The sequence below is a fragment of the Myotis lucifugus genome, unplaced genomic scaffold (genome assembly GCF_000147115.1).
Source record: "Myotis lucifugus unplaced genomic scaffold, Myoluc2.0 scaffold_214, whole genome shotgun sequence".
In the NCBI taxonomy this organism is placed as follows: Eukaryota; Metazoa; Chordata; class Mammalia; order Chiroptera; family Vespertilionidae; genus Myotis; species Myotis lucifugus.
Genome location: NW_005871262.1, coordinates 1216570 through 1229282, shown reverse-complemented (window position 1 = coordinate 1229282; position 12713 = coordinate 1216570). Strand labels below are relative to the sequence as shown.

At 43.3% G+C, this 12713-nt stretch overlaps 1 protein-coding gene across 1 annotated transcript in view; it reads right to left on the bottom strand.

Moving 5' to 3' along the window:
• Window positions 1-5591: 5591 nt before the first annotated feature.
• The window catches only part of CST8 (cystatin 8), a 12237-nt gene continuing 5115 nt past the window's right edge, over window positions 5592-12713 (bottom strand). Inside the window, exons 2-3 of the mRNA XM_006097957.2 lie at window positions 10881-10994; window positions 5592-6815 (exon numbers count right to left, since the gene is read on the bottom strand). Coding sequence (XP_006098019.1) covers window positions 6732-6815; window positions 10881-10994 — 198 coding nt within the window. The 3' untranslated portion in view covers window positions 5592-6731. The remainder of the gene's footprint in view (window positions 6816-10880; window positions 10995-12713) is intronic.

The window sequence follows — 12713 nt, the reverse complement described above, 5'->3', positions numbered from 1 at the left end:
ACATTGCTATTTGTGGGTTCTCTCTCTTCTTCCCCAGACAGAAACCATGGGAGAAATCTGCGATCACAATCTGTCCATTTTCCTGTCTTAGCTCTTTTCTTTCTGGAAGGATGCATACCTCTATGCACTCACACATGGAAGCACGTACACACACACACACACACACACACACACACACACCCCACACCTTTCTTCCCTGCCCGACGACCCCTGCTGCCTTATCTGCAAGGTCCCTGTGTATCCAGTGAAGGTGCCTCACTGTGTCAAGTCTGTGTGCGCAGATGGCCATGAGGACCTGCAGCAGATGCGCTGTCATGGGGAGAAGACAGGTCCCAAAGCTTCTCTTATTGTTTCCTTCCCAGGAGCATATATGAAAGTCATTGTACAGGCCTCAAAACTATGCTCTGCATCTCCCCTCATCAGATAGTAAGTGCACATGCGATACACGCAGCACACAATACTCAGAAAGTCTTCATTTGCTGCCCACTGGTGATGTCATTCTGGCCCCATGTATCCTCTCCCCAGAAAACGTAAACCGAATCCTGGGCTGTGCGGAAGGCCACTCAGTGTGCCCAGCTGTGCGAGGGCAAAGCAGACTCGCCCGCAGGAGGCTGATGCCACAGAGAACATGCCTGGCCCAGGCTCCACGTCTGCCCCACCGGCCGCGTATCTTAAGCATTTCAACCTGCTCCTTCTCATTGCCTTGCTTCTTGGTCAATGGTTTACACTAATTTGGTAACCCATGCCATGTGAGCAGCAAACTTTGGCCTGTTCTGCTCTGTGACCCTGAAATAAGTGGCCTGGAGCATACGTGGAAGCCACCCTAGCATTCCTGTCACCTCCCACTCGGTACCTCTTTACCCCAGACCCACCTCAGAACCAAGTCCTCCACCAGTTTCCTGCTCGCTGAGCCTGGAGCTGAGGGCCCTGACCACGGTGGTATCTTTCTCCTTCCTGGGGACTTGAGCTCTGACCAGTCCCTCCCTTGTGGCACCCTGGGTCCCCAGCACGCTTAGTTCATGCCTGTGCCTGGTCAGGGTGTCAGTGGGACCTGAGCTCAGGGCTGCCTCTGTCCTCTGGATATACTCCCCAGCCAGGTGGTCACAGCCATGGCCCTTTGTGAGGTAAGCCAGCCCCTCTGATGTAGCTCAAGTGAGCAGCACCTCTGACAGGGTCCCTCACCCGGCAGTTCACAGGCTCACCAACAGCCATCACATCCCCGCCCCCCTTCACCGTGCAGAAGTCCTCACTCTTATTCTATGCCTCCTAACCTTCTACATTTCTGGGCTTTAGACTAAACCATTTGGAACAGAAAGCACCTCCACAGCCATTTATTTCAGGGTCCTGGTACGTGATTTCATGGGCTTAGAGACAGGAAGAGGCACCAAACAGCCAGTCTCAGGGAGTCTGGGACTGAGAGGCCTAGGGAGGAGAGGTCCCTGGTGGTGCCTGGGCCAAGGAGCTGTGGGCCCACAGCTGGCAGAAGCCGTTACCCGAAATACCATAAGGTGTCAGCTGGCATCAACCAGGCTGGCATGTTTTCAAGGTTCATCCATGTTGTAGCATTCATTGCTACTTAATTTCCTTTTATTGCTGAGTACTATTCCATTGTTTAAATTACATATTGAATTGATTCATTCAGCAATTGGTGGACATTGGGGTTGTTTCCACTTTTTGGCTATTATGAATAATACTGCTGTGAGCATTCACGTTTAAGCTTTTGTGTGGTCATATGCTTTTATTTCTCTTGAGGATTATTTCTCTTAAAGTGGAGTTATTGGCTTACATGGTAATTGTATAATTCTAAGTTTAACTTTTTAAAGAACTACTGGATGGTTTTCCAAGGTGGATCTACTGTTTTATATTCCCATCAGCCACGTATAAGGATTCAAATTTCTCTGCTTCCTTGACAACATTAATTATTATCTGTCTTTTTTTAAAAAAAAGAGGAAGGGAGAGAGAAACATCAATGCAAGAGGGAACGTTGATTGGCCATCTCCTTCACACCCCCCACCGGGTATCAAGCCCAAAACCTGGGCATGTGGGCTGACCAGGAACCAAACCAGCAACCCTTCAGTACAGAGCCACACTGGCCAGTGCATTATCTGTCTTTTTTATAGTCATCCTGTTGGGTGTGAAGTGAGACAAGTGGTAAGAATTTGACAAGTGGTAAGAATTTGACAAATCTGCCCTAACTGGTTTGGTTGACTCAAGGGTCCCAGGTTCGATTCTGGTCAAGGGCATGTACCTTGGTTGTGGGCACATCCCCAGTGGGGAGTGTGCAGGAGGCAGCTGATCGATGTTTCTCTCTCATCAATGTTTCTAACTCTCTATCCCTCTCCCTTCCTCTCTGTAAAAAATCAATAAGATATATTTTTAAAAAAAGAATTTGACAAATCTGACACAGAAAACTTTAATTTCCGTAATATCAAAGAGCCATTACAAGTAATTATTTTTGTAAAAAGACAAAATCCAATAGGTAACATACATAAAAGTCACAAATACACAAATCACACAAAAAATAAATGTCTCTAATACACATGTAAAAATATGCTTACTAGTAAGCTCCTCAACAATAAAAATTCAAATTAACCCAACAATAAAATATCACTATTCTCCTACATATTGGGAAAAAATAAAATACAATAACAATGCTTTCTAAATAAGGTTCTTTCATCAACATCGGCAGCGTGGGAATTCACTCTGTTCACAATGACTAAGCAGTCTCTGTTGAACAGTTAAAAGTTACACATTCCTTTACACGATGTTCTGCCTCTAGGATTGCATCCCACAGAAATATTTGCCCATGTGTACAAAACTGACTGAAAAATTATTTACTGTCACAAAAAAACAGTAAAAGAAACTAGCCCAAATATGTATCAAAGTAGACTATTAAATAAGATATGTAATGTCCATGAAATGAGACTTTTAAAAGCAACAAAAATATGTGCATGTACTGACAAGGAAAGCTGTGTCCTCTATATAAATGTGATAAGCAAGTTGTAAAATACTAAGCAGAGAAAGATTTTGACTTGTTAAGAATAAAGATAATGGTTTATTAAGCTCAAATAAAAGAAAATCTGGAGATTTTGAACCATTCATAGGCTTATGCCTGAGGAATGAAATTACTCAGGAATGTCATTAAGTTAATTATTTCTGTAATGCTCAATCTCTTAGTTTCTTTCTTTCTTTCTTTTTCTTTCTTTCTTTCTTTCTTTCTTTCTTTCTTCTTTCTTTCTTTCTTTCTTTCTTTCTTTCTTTCTTCCTTCCTTCCTTCCTTCCTTCCTTCCTTCCTTCCTTCCTTCCTTCCTTCTTTCTTTCTTTCTTTCTTTCTTTCTTTCTTTCTTTCTTTCTTTCTTTCTTTCTTTCTTTCTTTCTTTCTTTCTTTCTTTCTTTCTTTCTTTTTCTTTTCTTCTTCTTCTTCTTCTTCTTCTTCTTCTTCTTCTTCTTCTTCTTCTTCTTCTTCATGTTTAGAGGAATGGATGGATGGATGGATGGATAGCTAGATAGACATTCTACTAGGTTTTTTAAAATAAGTTTAACAAATATAAATAAACCTCTATTTCTGATTCATCAGTTCCCAAGAGTTCATTCTGAACTTCTCTCTGTAGAATGTTTGCAGCCCTGCCTTTTATTAATTTTTTAAATTTATTTTATTATTGACAGTATTACAGACGTTCCCCAATCCCCACCTTCACCACCCTCCTCCCAGCCCCTACCCCACCCCAGGCCTTCACCACATTATTGTGTGTATCCATTGGTTATGCATGTATGTATATGAGTTCTTTGATTAATCTCTTCCCAGCCCCCCTTCTATCTGAGATCTGTCAGTCTGTTCCATGCCTCCATGTCTCTGGACCTATTTGTTTGTCAGTTTATTATGTTAATTAGATTCCACTTATAAGGGAGATCATGTAATATTTGTCTTTCTCTGACTAGCTTCTTTCACCCAGCATAATATTCTCCGGGTCCATGTTGTTGAAAAAGGTAAGAAATTCTTCTTTTTTTCAAAAATGTTCAACATCACTAATCATCAGGGAGATACAAATTAAAACTACAATGAGATATCTCCACACACCTGCCAGAATGTCTATCATCAGTGAATCAACAAACAACTTAAGTGCTGACGAAAATGTGGAGAAAATGGAAGGCTAGTACACTGCTGGTAGGAATGCAGATTGCTGTAGCCCCTATAGAAAACAATATGGAATTTACTAAAAAAAAAAAAAATCAAAATGGAACTGCCATTTGACCCAGTGATCCCACTTCTAGGAATATATCCTAAGAAACCTGAAACACTACTCAGAAAGAATATATGCACCCCTATGTCCATAGCAGCATTATTTACAACAGCTAAAATCTGGAAACAGCCCAAGAACCCATCTGTAGATTGTTAGGTTAGGTGGCTCAGGAGGCGGCATAGGAAATAAAGACAGTCCAGTGAATCAGAAAAAGAAAAGAAAAAGTTTTTTTTTTGCGCCCCCGGGGGCCCCCCGTCCCCCAAAGCCAGGGCCGGGGGTTTCCCCCCACCGGGGGGGGGGGGGGGGTGCTTTTTTTATACTGCGGTTGGGTGAGGGGCGGGGACATGAGCTGAGGTATTCAGTTGAGGAAGCTTCAGCTGCAGGGGGGTCAGCAAGGTATTCAGGAAGGAGTCAGTGTCTTTGTGGGGGTATGTGGATTCAGGGAGAAGAAGCCGGTATCTGTGTCTGGTACGTTGATCTGTGAGAAATTCCAGGGAGAGTCCATTATCTCAGCACACGTCTACATGTATCCGATCCTGGGCTCTCTCCGACCTAACATAGATGAGTGGCTAAAAAGCTGTGGTGCAGTCACACAATGGAATACTATGCAGGCCTGCCTTTTCCATCACCTCCTTTACAGTCATGTCCCACCATCTTTTATTCATGTCCTCATCTGTCCCTCCTCTCACAACCATACTTTGCCCATTGGTGACCCAAAAAGTTGAAAACTAAAAAGCAGCTGCTTAAACATGAAGGTCTAGAGGACTGGCATTGTCAGATTTCTAATTTTTATTTTATTTTATTTTTAAAATATATTTTTATTGATTTCAGAGAGGAAGGGAGAGGAAGAGAGAGATGGAAATATAGATGAGAAACATCAATTGGCTGCCTCCTGCATGCTCCCTAGTGAAGATCAAGCCCGAAACCCAGACATATGCCCTGACTGGGAATTGAACTTCCTGGTTCATAGGTTGATGCTCAACACTGAGCAACACTGGCTGGGCTGATTTCTAATTTTATAATGTGATTCTGTGTATGATGGTAGATGATGGACTGAAGAACATCAAGAGTGGTGGAGGTTGGGTGCTCAATAAAGGGCTATTGGAATACTGCAATTGTGGGAAGGTGGCTGTTGCTGGGGTATAAACAAGACAGAGGGGAACGTACATAATATATTATTCAGCTTTATGTTATTGGTAAGGCTTCCAGTCAACAGTAGGTTATTAGTAGTTTGGAGGGAGTGAAAAGTTATAAGCGTATTTCTAACTGTGCAAATGGTCACCATGTTGTTCAAGAGTCAACTATATTTCCTTATTATCCTTTTCATGATTGTGTCTGTAGTAATATTCTCTGTTTCACTCCTAATATTAATAATTTGTGTTTTTCTTTATGAGGAGGAAGAGTGGGAGGTTGAGCCCCAGGACTTTTAACCAATTCTCCGATCTGTAGCCTGGCTCAGAGGCTTCCCTTAGGGGTAAAATTTGCTCTAACACTCAGCAAGTTGAAGCTAGTTTCACCACAGATCAACTTCCTCATGTTGGCAATGGGCACAGCCCCATTGTCCTGTTCTTTTCCCACGGCAAAGAACTGAGGCTGAGTGAATACTTGCAGAAAGGGCTTCCAATGAGCTTCCTTGTGCAGTGAGGGGCTGAGTGTAGAGCCCAAGTTCTTGGCAGGGAGAGGCAGACAGGTTTCTGAAGGCAAAGCAAGCTGATCACCTACACATGTGCACTTATTGGGGTACACCTTCTGTGTTAGAAAGCTCCAGAGACCTGCCTGTAGTGTCCAAGGTGGGGGGCTGTTGGGGTAGGGGACAAGGTCATTGCCCTCCTGTAATCTGAGAGTGGCCCACAGATTCACATTCCTGTTCACATGATGGGAGGGTGCATGCTGCAGATGTGCCCTTGTTCTAGATAAAAGCGAGAGAACTGCCAGACTCAAACCCTCCATGTCATCCCGTCCAAAACTTTCTGCTCTTTGGGCAAGAGCATTGTCCCTGATCTTATTTGAAGTCGCAAGAATCAAACTCTGTGTCAGCTCTGAAATTAAAGTGACCTTACAACTAACAATTTAAAACTCCATTCACTCAGGACCCTGGGGGGAAGGGAAAGGAAAGGAGCCCCAGGCAAAAGAGGCTTCCAAAAGGAGCATGTTGAGTTAGCACCCACTGGGTTCCTACCTCTATAAGGGGCTGTTACCCAATCAAAACTGATTCCTCCCCAGACTTGCAGAGGGGGGCAGAATCAGATCTCACTCCATCCTTTGTAACCAGTGATAAGCATATTCCTGGTGGTGGACCATCAGGCTGGCGAAAGGCAAGGGGCCCCACTGCGGCCAGGAAGGAGGAATTGGACAGGCCCATCTTTCGTTACCACATACTATGAAACTGAAAACAAAATGGCAAGCAGAGAGGCGTGCATGAGGAAAGCATGTTTCTCCCAGTTCTGTTCACAGAGCAAGGCGGAGACAGTGGGGTGCCCTCCAGAAGCCCTAGAGGTCTGCACACTGCATCTTCATCACGGTGAACTCGGCGTTCCAGGGGAGTGCTCCAACTATAAAGCTGCACGTCATTTTCTGAAAGAGACCATCACCACAAACAATCAGTAGTGCCCCACAAGGTACCAGCTTAGACACATGCTGGAAGACGGTTATCAGCCATCAAGAAATGTTCCCAGGAACCTGCTAGCTGAAATGCTCCCAGGAGCCTGCTAGCTGGATGCTGCAAACCTTCATAATGATTAGCAAATGCTGATGGCCCCAGAGGATTCTCTGTTTCCACACCAACCATTAGATCGCAAATTGAACAATCACCATATTTTGGTGGGAGATCAGATGTCAACTTCATTTTATTTTTAATTCTCTATAAATATATTCTACAATGTAAATAAAGCAATGCTATGCCAGATATGAACCAACGTATGTTGTATTAATAATTAAATAATGCCTTTTGTTCTGATAACAAATAAGTCAGAATAAGAGCAATTTAGAAGATTCTAGGGCCTAACCTGACTTTCGTTTTATAGAGCCCTTCTCTCTTGTTTAGTATTAAAATCAATAAACAGGATTAAAAAATACCTTTGAAATAAAATATTCTATTGTGTAGGATAGATGATGAATGGGCAAATAAAGGGCCGAATAGGTGGATGGATGGATAAATGGGTAGAGGGATGCATGAATGGGTAGATAGAGGAATACATTCATGGATAGATATAGATAGATAATTAGATGATAGGTAGATAGATAGATAATTATATAGATGATAGATAAGTAGATGATTGATAGATAGATGATAGGTAGGTAGGTAGGTAGATAGATAGATAGATAGATAGATAGATAGATAGATATAGATAGAAGTCCTGGAAAGCAGCAAAGGGCATTTAAATAATTGACTGCAACAAGAAGGTACTTCCAGGAGCTCTGAGGCAAACAGAGTCAGAGAGAATGGAGTCAGGAGTTGATCTCTGCTGAGTATCAGACACCTACAGAGAAGGACAATGGAGCTTCTTGCCCCGCAGGCCCACAGACAATACCAGATCAAGATGGCTTTGCAGGGGAATTATATCAGCTTGGCAACCAAAAGCTCCCTTTGTTTTTAAATGGATTCAGAACACAGAAACAGATGAAAAGCCTCCGTTCTTATTATACCAGACAAGAGAAACCCCGAGACCAAATCATAAGCTGGACGGCTGGTCCCAGGGCCTGCAGCAGCAGTATTACCAAGGAACTTCAAAAATGGCATTAAGGCATTCTTACTGCTTAAGTGTTTGTCCTAGTAAATAGAACAAAAATTATTTTTTAAAATACCAGTGCCCTGGACAGGTGGCTCAGTTGGTTGGAGTGTCATCCTGTATTCAGAAAGGTTCAGGTTCAATTCCAAGGGTGCACGGGGGGGCAGCAGATCCATATTTCTCTCTCACATCCAGGTGTGTGGTCTCTCATTTCCCCCCCCCCCCCCCCCGTTCCTATCTCTCTAAAATCAATAAACGGGATTTTAAAAATACTAGCTAGTTAAACATTACTGCTAGCTCGAGGCTGCCGAGTTTTAGACAGTTCTAAAGCAGTGCCTCTGAGGCTTTCCCAGTGATATCAAGTATATGTGAGTGTCTATACCTGGAAATTTTGATTCAATAGGTTTAGAATGAAGCAATGGAACTGGCCCGTGTGTGCATCTGTGTGTGCATGTGTGTCTGTGTTTTCACCTCACTCTCCAAAGGTTCTTTTTTTTTTTTAAATATATTTTATTGATTTTTTACAGAGAGGAAGGGAGAGAGATAGAGAGTTAGAAACATCGATGAGAGAGAAACATCGATCAGCTGCCTCCTGCACACTCCCCACTGGGGATGTGCCCGCAACCCAGGTACATGCCCTTGACCGGAATCGAACCTGGGACCTTTCAGTCTGCAGGCCGACGCTCTATCCACTGAGCCAAACCGGTTTCGGCTCCAAAGGTTCTTAATACTAGTTTGAGAGTACTGAATATACTATATAAAAGCAAAAGTCCTAAGTAAAGAAGTGGCGTATTGAACCCAACTGCACTCTAACAGATGAGTGCAGACACAATCTGTTGCACTCTTTCCAACCGGGGGCTGGCAGAAGGGCTGCAACAAAGAAAGGAGGTGGGAAGGGGAAGCTATCTGCTGTCAACGTGGTGGTGACTTAGAATACACCATCCATGTTCACAAGCACATCTGTGGAGTGACCTTCAAGAAGTGCACACCCTCCCCCATCCCAACTCTCAGAGAGAGATGAACATTTGCAGTGAAAGAGACAGAAATGCCAGATGTGCCCCTCAACTCCAGGCTCAGCAAAGCTGTCTGAGTCAAAGGAATAAGAAATGCCCCATACTGTATCTGTGTGTGGTTATCCAGGTAATTTATATTTATTGGTGATCTATGGGCCTGTCACCATTTTCAAAAAGCTATCGTCAGTCAAAGAGGATGAGAACTAATAATAAAATAAAGTTATAAAGCTACACAAAAAAAGAAAAGTGTACCATAGTCCAGACATGTAAGAATAAGGACTCAATATGAGGGGATCTATTGTTTCAGTTTACTACACTAATCGTTCAAAGAAGAGAAAGAATTCACTATACTTGGTAGATGCTGAAAGAATAATCAATAGAAGAAAATATTCTTAATTTTAAAAATAACACTTCATAAAGAGAGAATTGGAGAGACTTCAGAAAGTAGCACTTATGTAATATTTAATAAGAGAATATAAATGCTGGTACTGAAAACATTTCCATTAAAGCAGGAATAAGAACAATTGTTTGGCATTGTTATTCTTCAACATTATCCCAAAGGCTTGTAAAGAAAGTTTTCAGTGTTGATAAATGCGTGCTTAAAAACATATATCTTAAAACTGAGATTGGCAATGTGGGGATAAGGACACATATGTAATACCTTAATCAATAAAGAAAAAAAAACCTGAGGTCCATGGAAACTTTAGATACAATAAGTGAGCTCCTTGAGGAAAATTCTCCTTAATTCTTTTTAATATGTTCTACAAACAGGTAAAAAGCAACAACTTTCACTATAACTCCAATAAGTCCAGTATAAAAGAATATATTTAAACCGACCATAATTCTACTAAAAGATTTTTTTAAAATACTAGCATAAAAGATCAGATGGCATTAAGACACGCTCGCAGCTTAAATGTGTGCCCTGATGGCTATCTACTGTCAACTGGAAATGATCAAACTTGCTCAGGTGGAGCACACAGAGGCAGTCCCAGACATGATGGAGTGTCCGTGGTGATCAGGCCTTTGCAAGCTCCTGGACTCAATGCCAGAAGCAGCATGACCTGGGAACTTGTCCAGAATGCAAATTTTTGGACCCCATTCCAGACCAATGAATCAGAAATTCTGCAGGTGGGATGTGGGTTTATCAAGGCCTTCCGGTAATTCTGATGCCCACTCATGTGGAGAATCATTGGTATAAAGAAAGAGACAAAGACACCCCTCCTAGGCAAAACTTAGGGGCCTCCACTAACCTCAGACTAAGCACTTGGATAAATCCAGGGCTCTCCCCACCTCTGAAATTAAAAATACAGGCTTCAAGTGAAAGGTCCCTGGGCCAACCCAGCTCTTTGGGGGGAGTCATTGGACCTTCATTGAAACTATGACTGAGCCTAGCAAGAATCAACTGTAAATCTGGGATGGGGACACTGTGTGGCCTAGTCACTGCTTAATCACCAACACACAGAACAGCACTGGTACAAGTAAGCTTCGATGAGTAGATGAGTGAATGAACAAATTTCCTCTTGTATCTTCACAAGGATGAGCAACTGTTGGGGAAGCCACAGCTGACTGCTCATCCGGGCCCAAGAGAGAAGATTTTCAATAAATATGCATGGGCAAGTTTTCCTGCACCAAGAGGCCAGAGTTGATGGAGCCCTTGCAATAAGAGTGACATTGACAGCATGCTGTCCCTAGGTTGAGGGGTGGGGAAAGTCTCAGAGAAGTCCACCACATTCTGCAAACCTACACTCTCCACTCTAAAAGCCACAGAGTTGACCACTTCTGGGGCTAAATATTGGGAGTCATCCAGACCTCAAAGAGAGAGTCTGGACACCCCAAGTTCTTCTGGCTGGGGCTTAAGAGTCGCCAAGACCATCACAGACAGTTGGTTTGTCACTTACCTTTGCCAGTTTGGAGTTTTCCTGAGTGACACAGTTTTCATTACTGTTTGAAAGCTTTCTGCAATTGCTGCGGGCAATTTCAACATCAATGAAGTATTCCAAACGGTCTGTGACCTGTCAATCAGCAATTATAACAATTGTGTGATTTTATTCAAAAAGTTGTATTTTACCTTTGAGAAGTTTTAGTGAACACTAAAAAACTACTCTCACGTTCATCCTGCCTCCCTATCTGTTAGCCAGTCTTTCTCCAGTGATGCCCACTGCCTGGATTCCTTTGCACATTGATACCAGTTAGGTAGCCCTAAATGGAGCTGGATACGCAGGGAAGAGGCTTCTTTCCAGTGTGGGGCCTCCTGGAAGGCAGTCTTCTAATTCCATTTTCTGTCCCAAAGTCCAAGGCATGCTGCACGCTCAGTGACGGGTTGGGGGAGAAAAATGAAGTCACCAGAACTAGCAGCTCCTCTGTTTCCAAGATGTTACATATTCATGTAGGCCAGATGGAGGGGCAGACACTTCAGCCATATTGGACATCCCCCCTGATTCTTATCCCACACACGCACACCCCTCAGGCTCTGTCATCTGCTTAAATCTCCTGCCCTTTTTCTACTCCAGGCCCCTCCCACCACCTCAGCAAACAGTCCTTAAGGGGCTATGCCCAGGGAGTTTGTCTTTCTGCGCTCTGTTGGGTGTTTAGCAAGGAGTGCAGCAGTAGATTTGTAGTAAGGCATCAGTATTTACTGAATTCATTAATGACTGAGTGCAGTGAAGGTGAAGGTGGTCATTTAAATCTGCTTTCATCAGGTTAGAAAACTTCACAGCAAGCCACAGAAAGGGGTATCTGTGCCTTGGTTCCCGCTTCCCTGGACTCCACTCCTCATTGCCATCTCTGAACCTTGATAAATTTGTATTTAATTGTGGCTGTGTTCCACAGAATTAACAAGGGAGACTGGCCTATTGGGGAGAAGCTGGTTAGACACCAAGAAGTGACCAGCAGAGAGGTACACCTTGAGTTTGGAAATTAAGTTTGTATTGAGAGAATCTCAAAAGTACTGTGGCCGTAAACCTGATCAGGAGCAGGACTTCCTGTTAGTCATAATGCCTGCTGACCCTCGCTCTCTGTCACGCACTACACCCGGGCTTTGCACACAATAACTCAGTCAGCTCAGCCGGTGCGCTCAGTGGTTGAAGCTCAACCTATAAACCAGGAAGTCATGGTTTGATCGACCAGGTTGCGGGGTCGATCCCCAGTAGAGGGTGTGTAGGAGGCAGCTGATCAATGATTCTCTCTCATCATTAATGTTCTTTCTCTCTATTCCTTTCCTTTCCTCTCTGAAATCAATAAAATATTTTTTAAAAATAACTCAGTTAACCCACATACCAAGCCTCTGGGGTAAGGCTATCACTCCCATTTTTTCAGGTAAGGAAACTGAGGCACAAAGGAGCTCATTAACTATCCATCTAACTATCAGCTAACCCAGGGCTCAAACAAGATTATCCTAACATGTGGACTAGCATCCCTAACCACCATGCTCACCCCTCTCTTGTTTCTGCCCACTCTTCTTGTCCAGCCAGAGGAAAGCAGAGGATTGCTGTGTGTGATTCCTGGGGAACGTGAACCTGAAGTTTCATGGACATCCGGTTTCATGGACACCTTGATTGAATCTGCATAACCTCTTTCTAAATATAGGTTACCTAGAATGACAGTTTTAAAACCCAAATCTAATAACATGGATGCTGAGAACTCCAGACCACATGTCGGTCTGGCTTTCCAGTGCTCCTAAAATAAAGTCAAAGTCTTGCCCATGGCCTGCAAGGACAGGCCTGGTGGTCCCT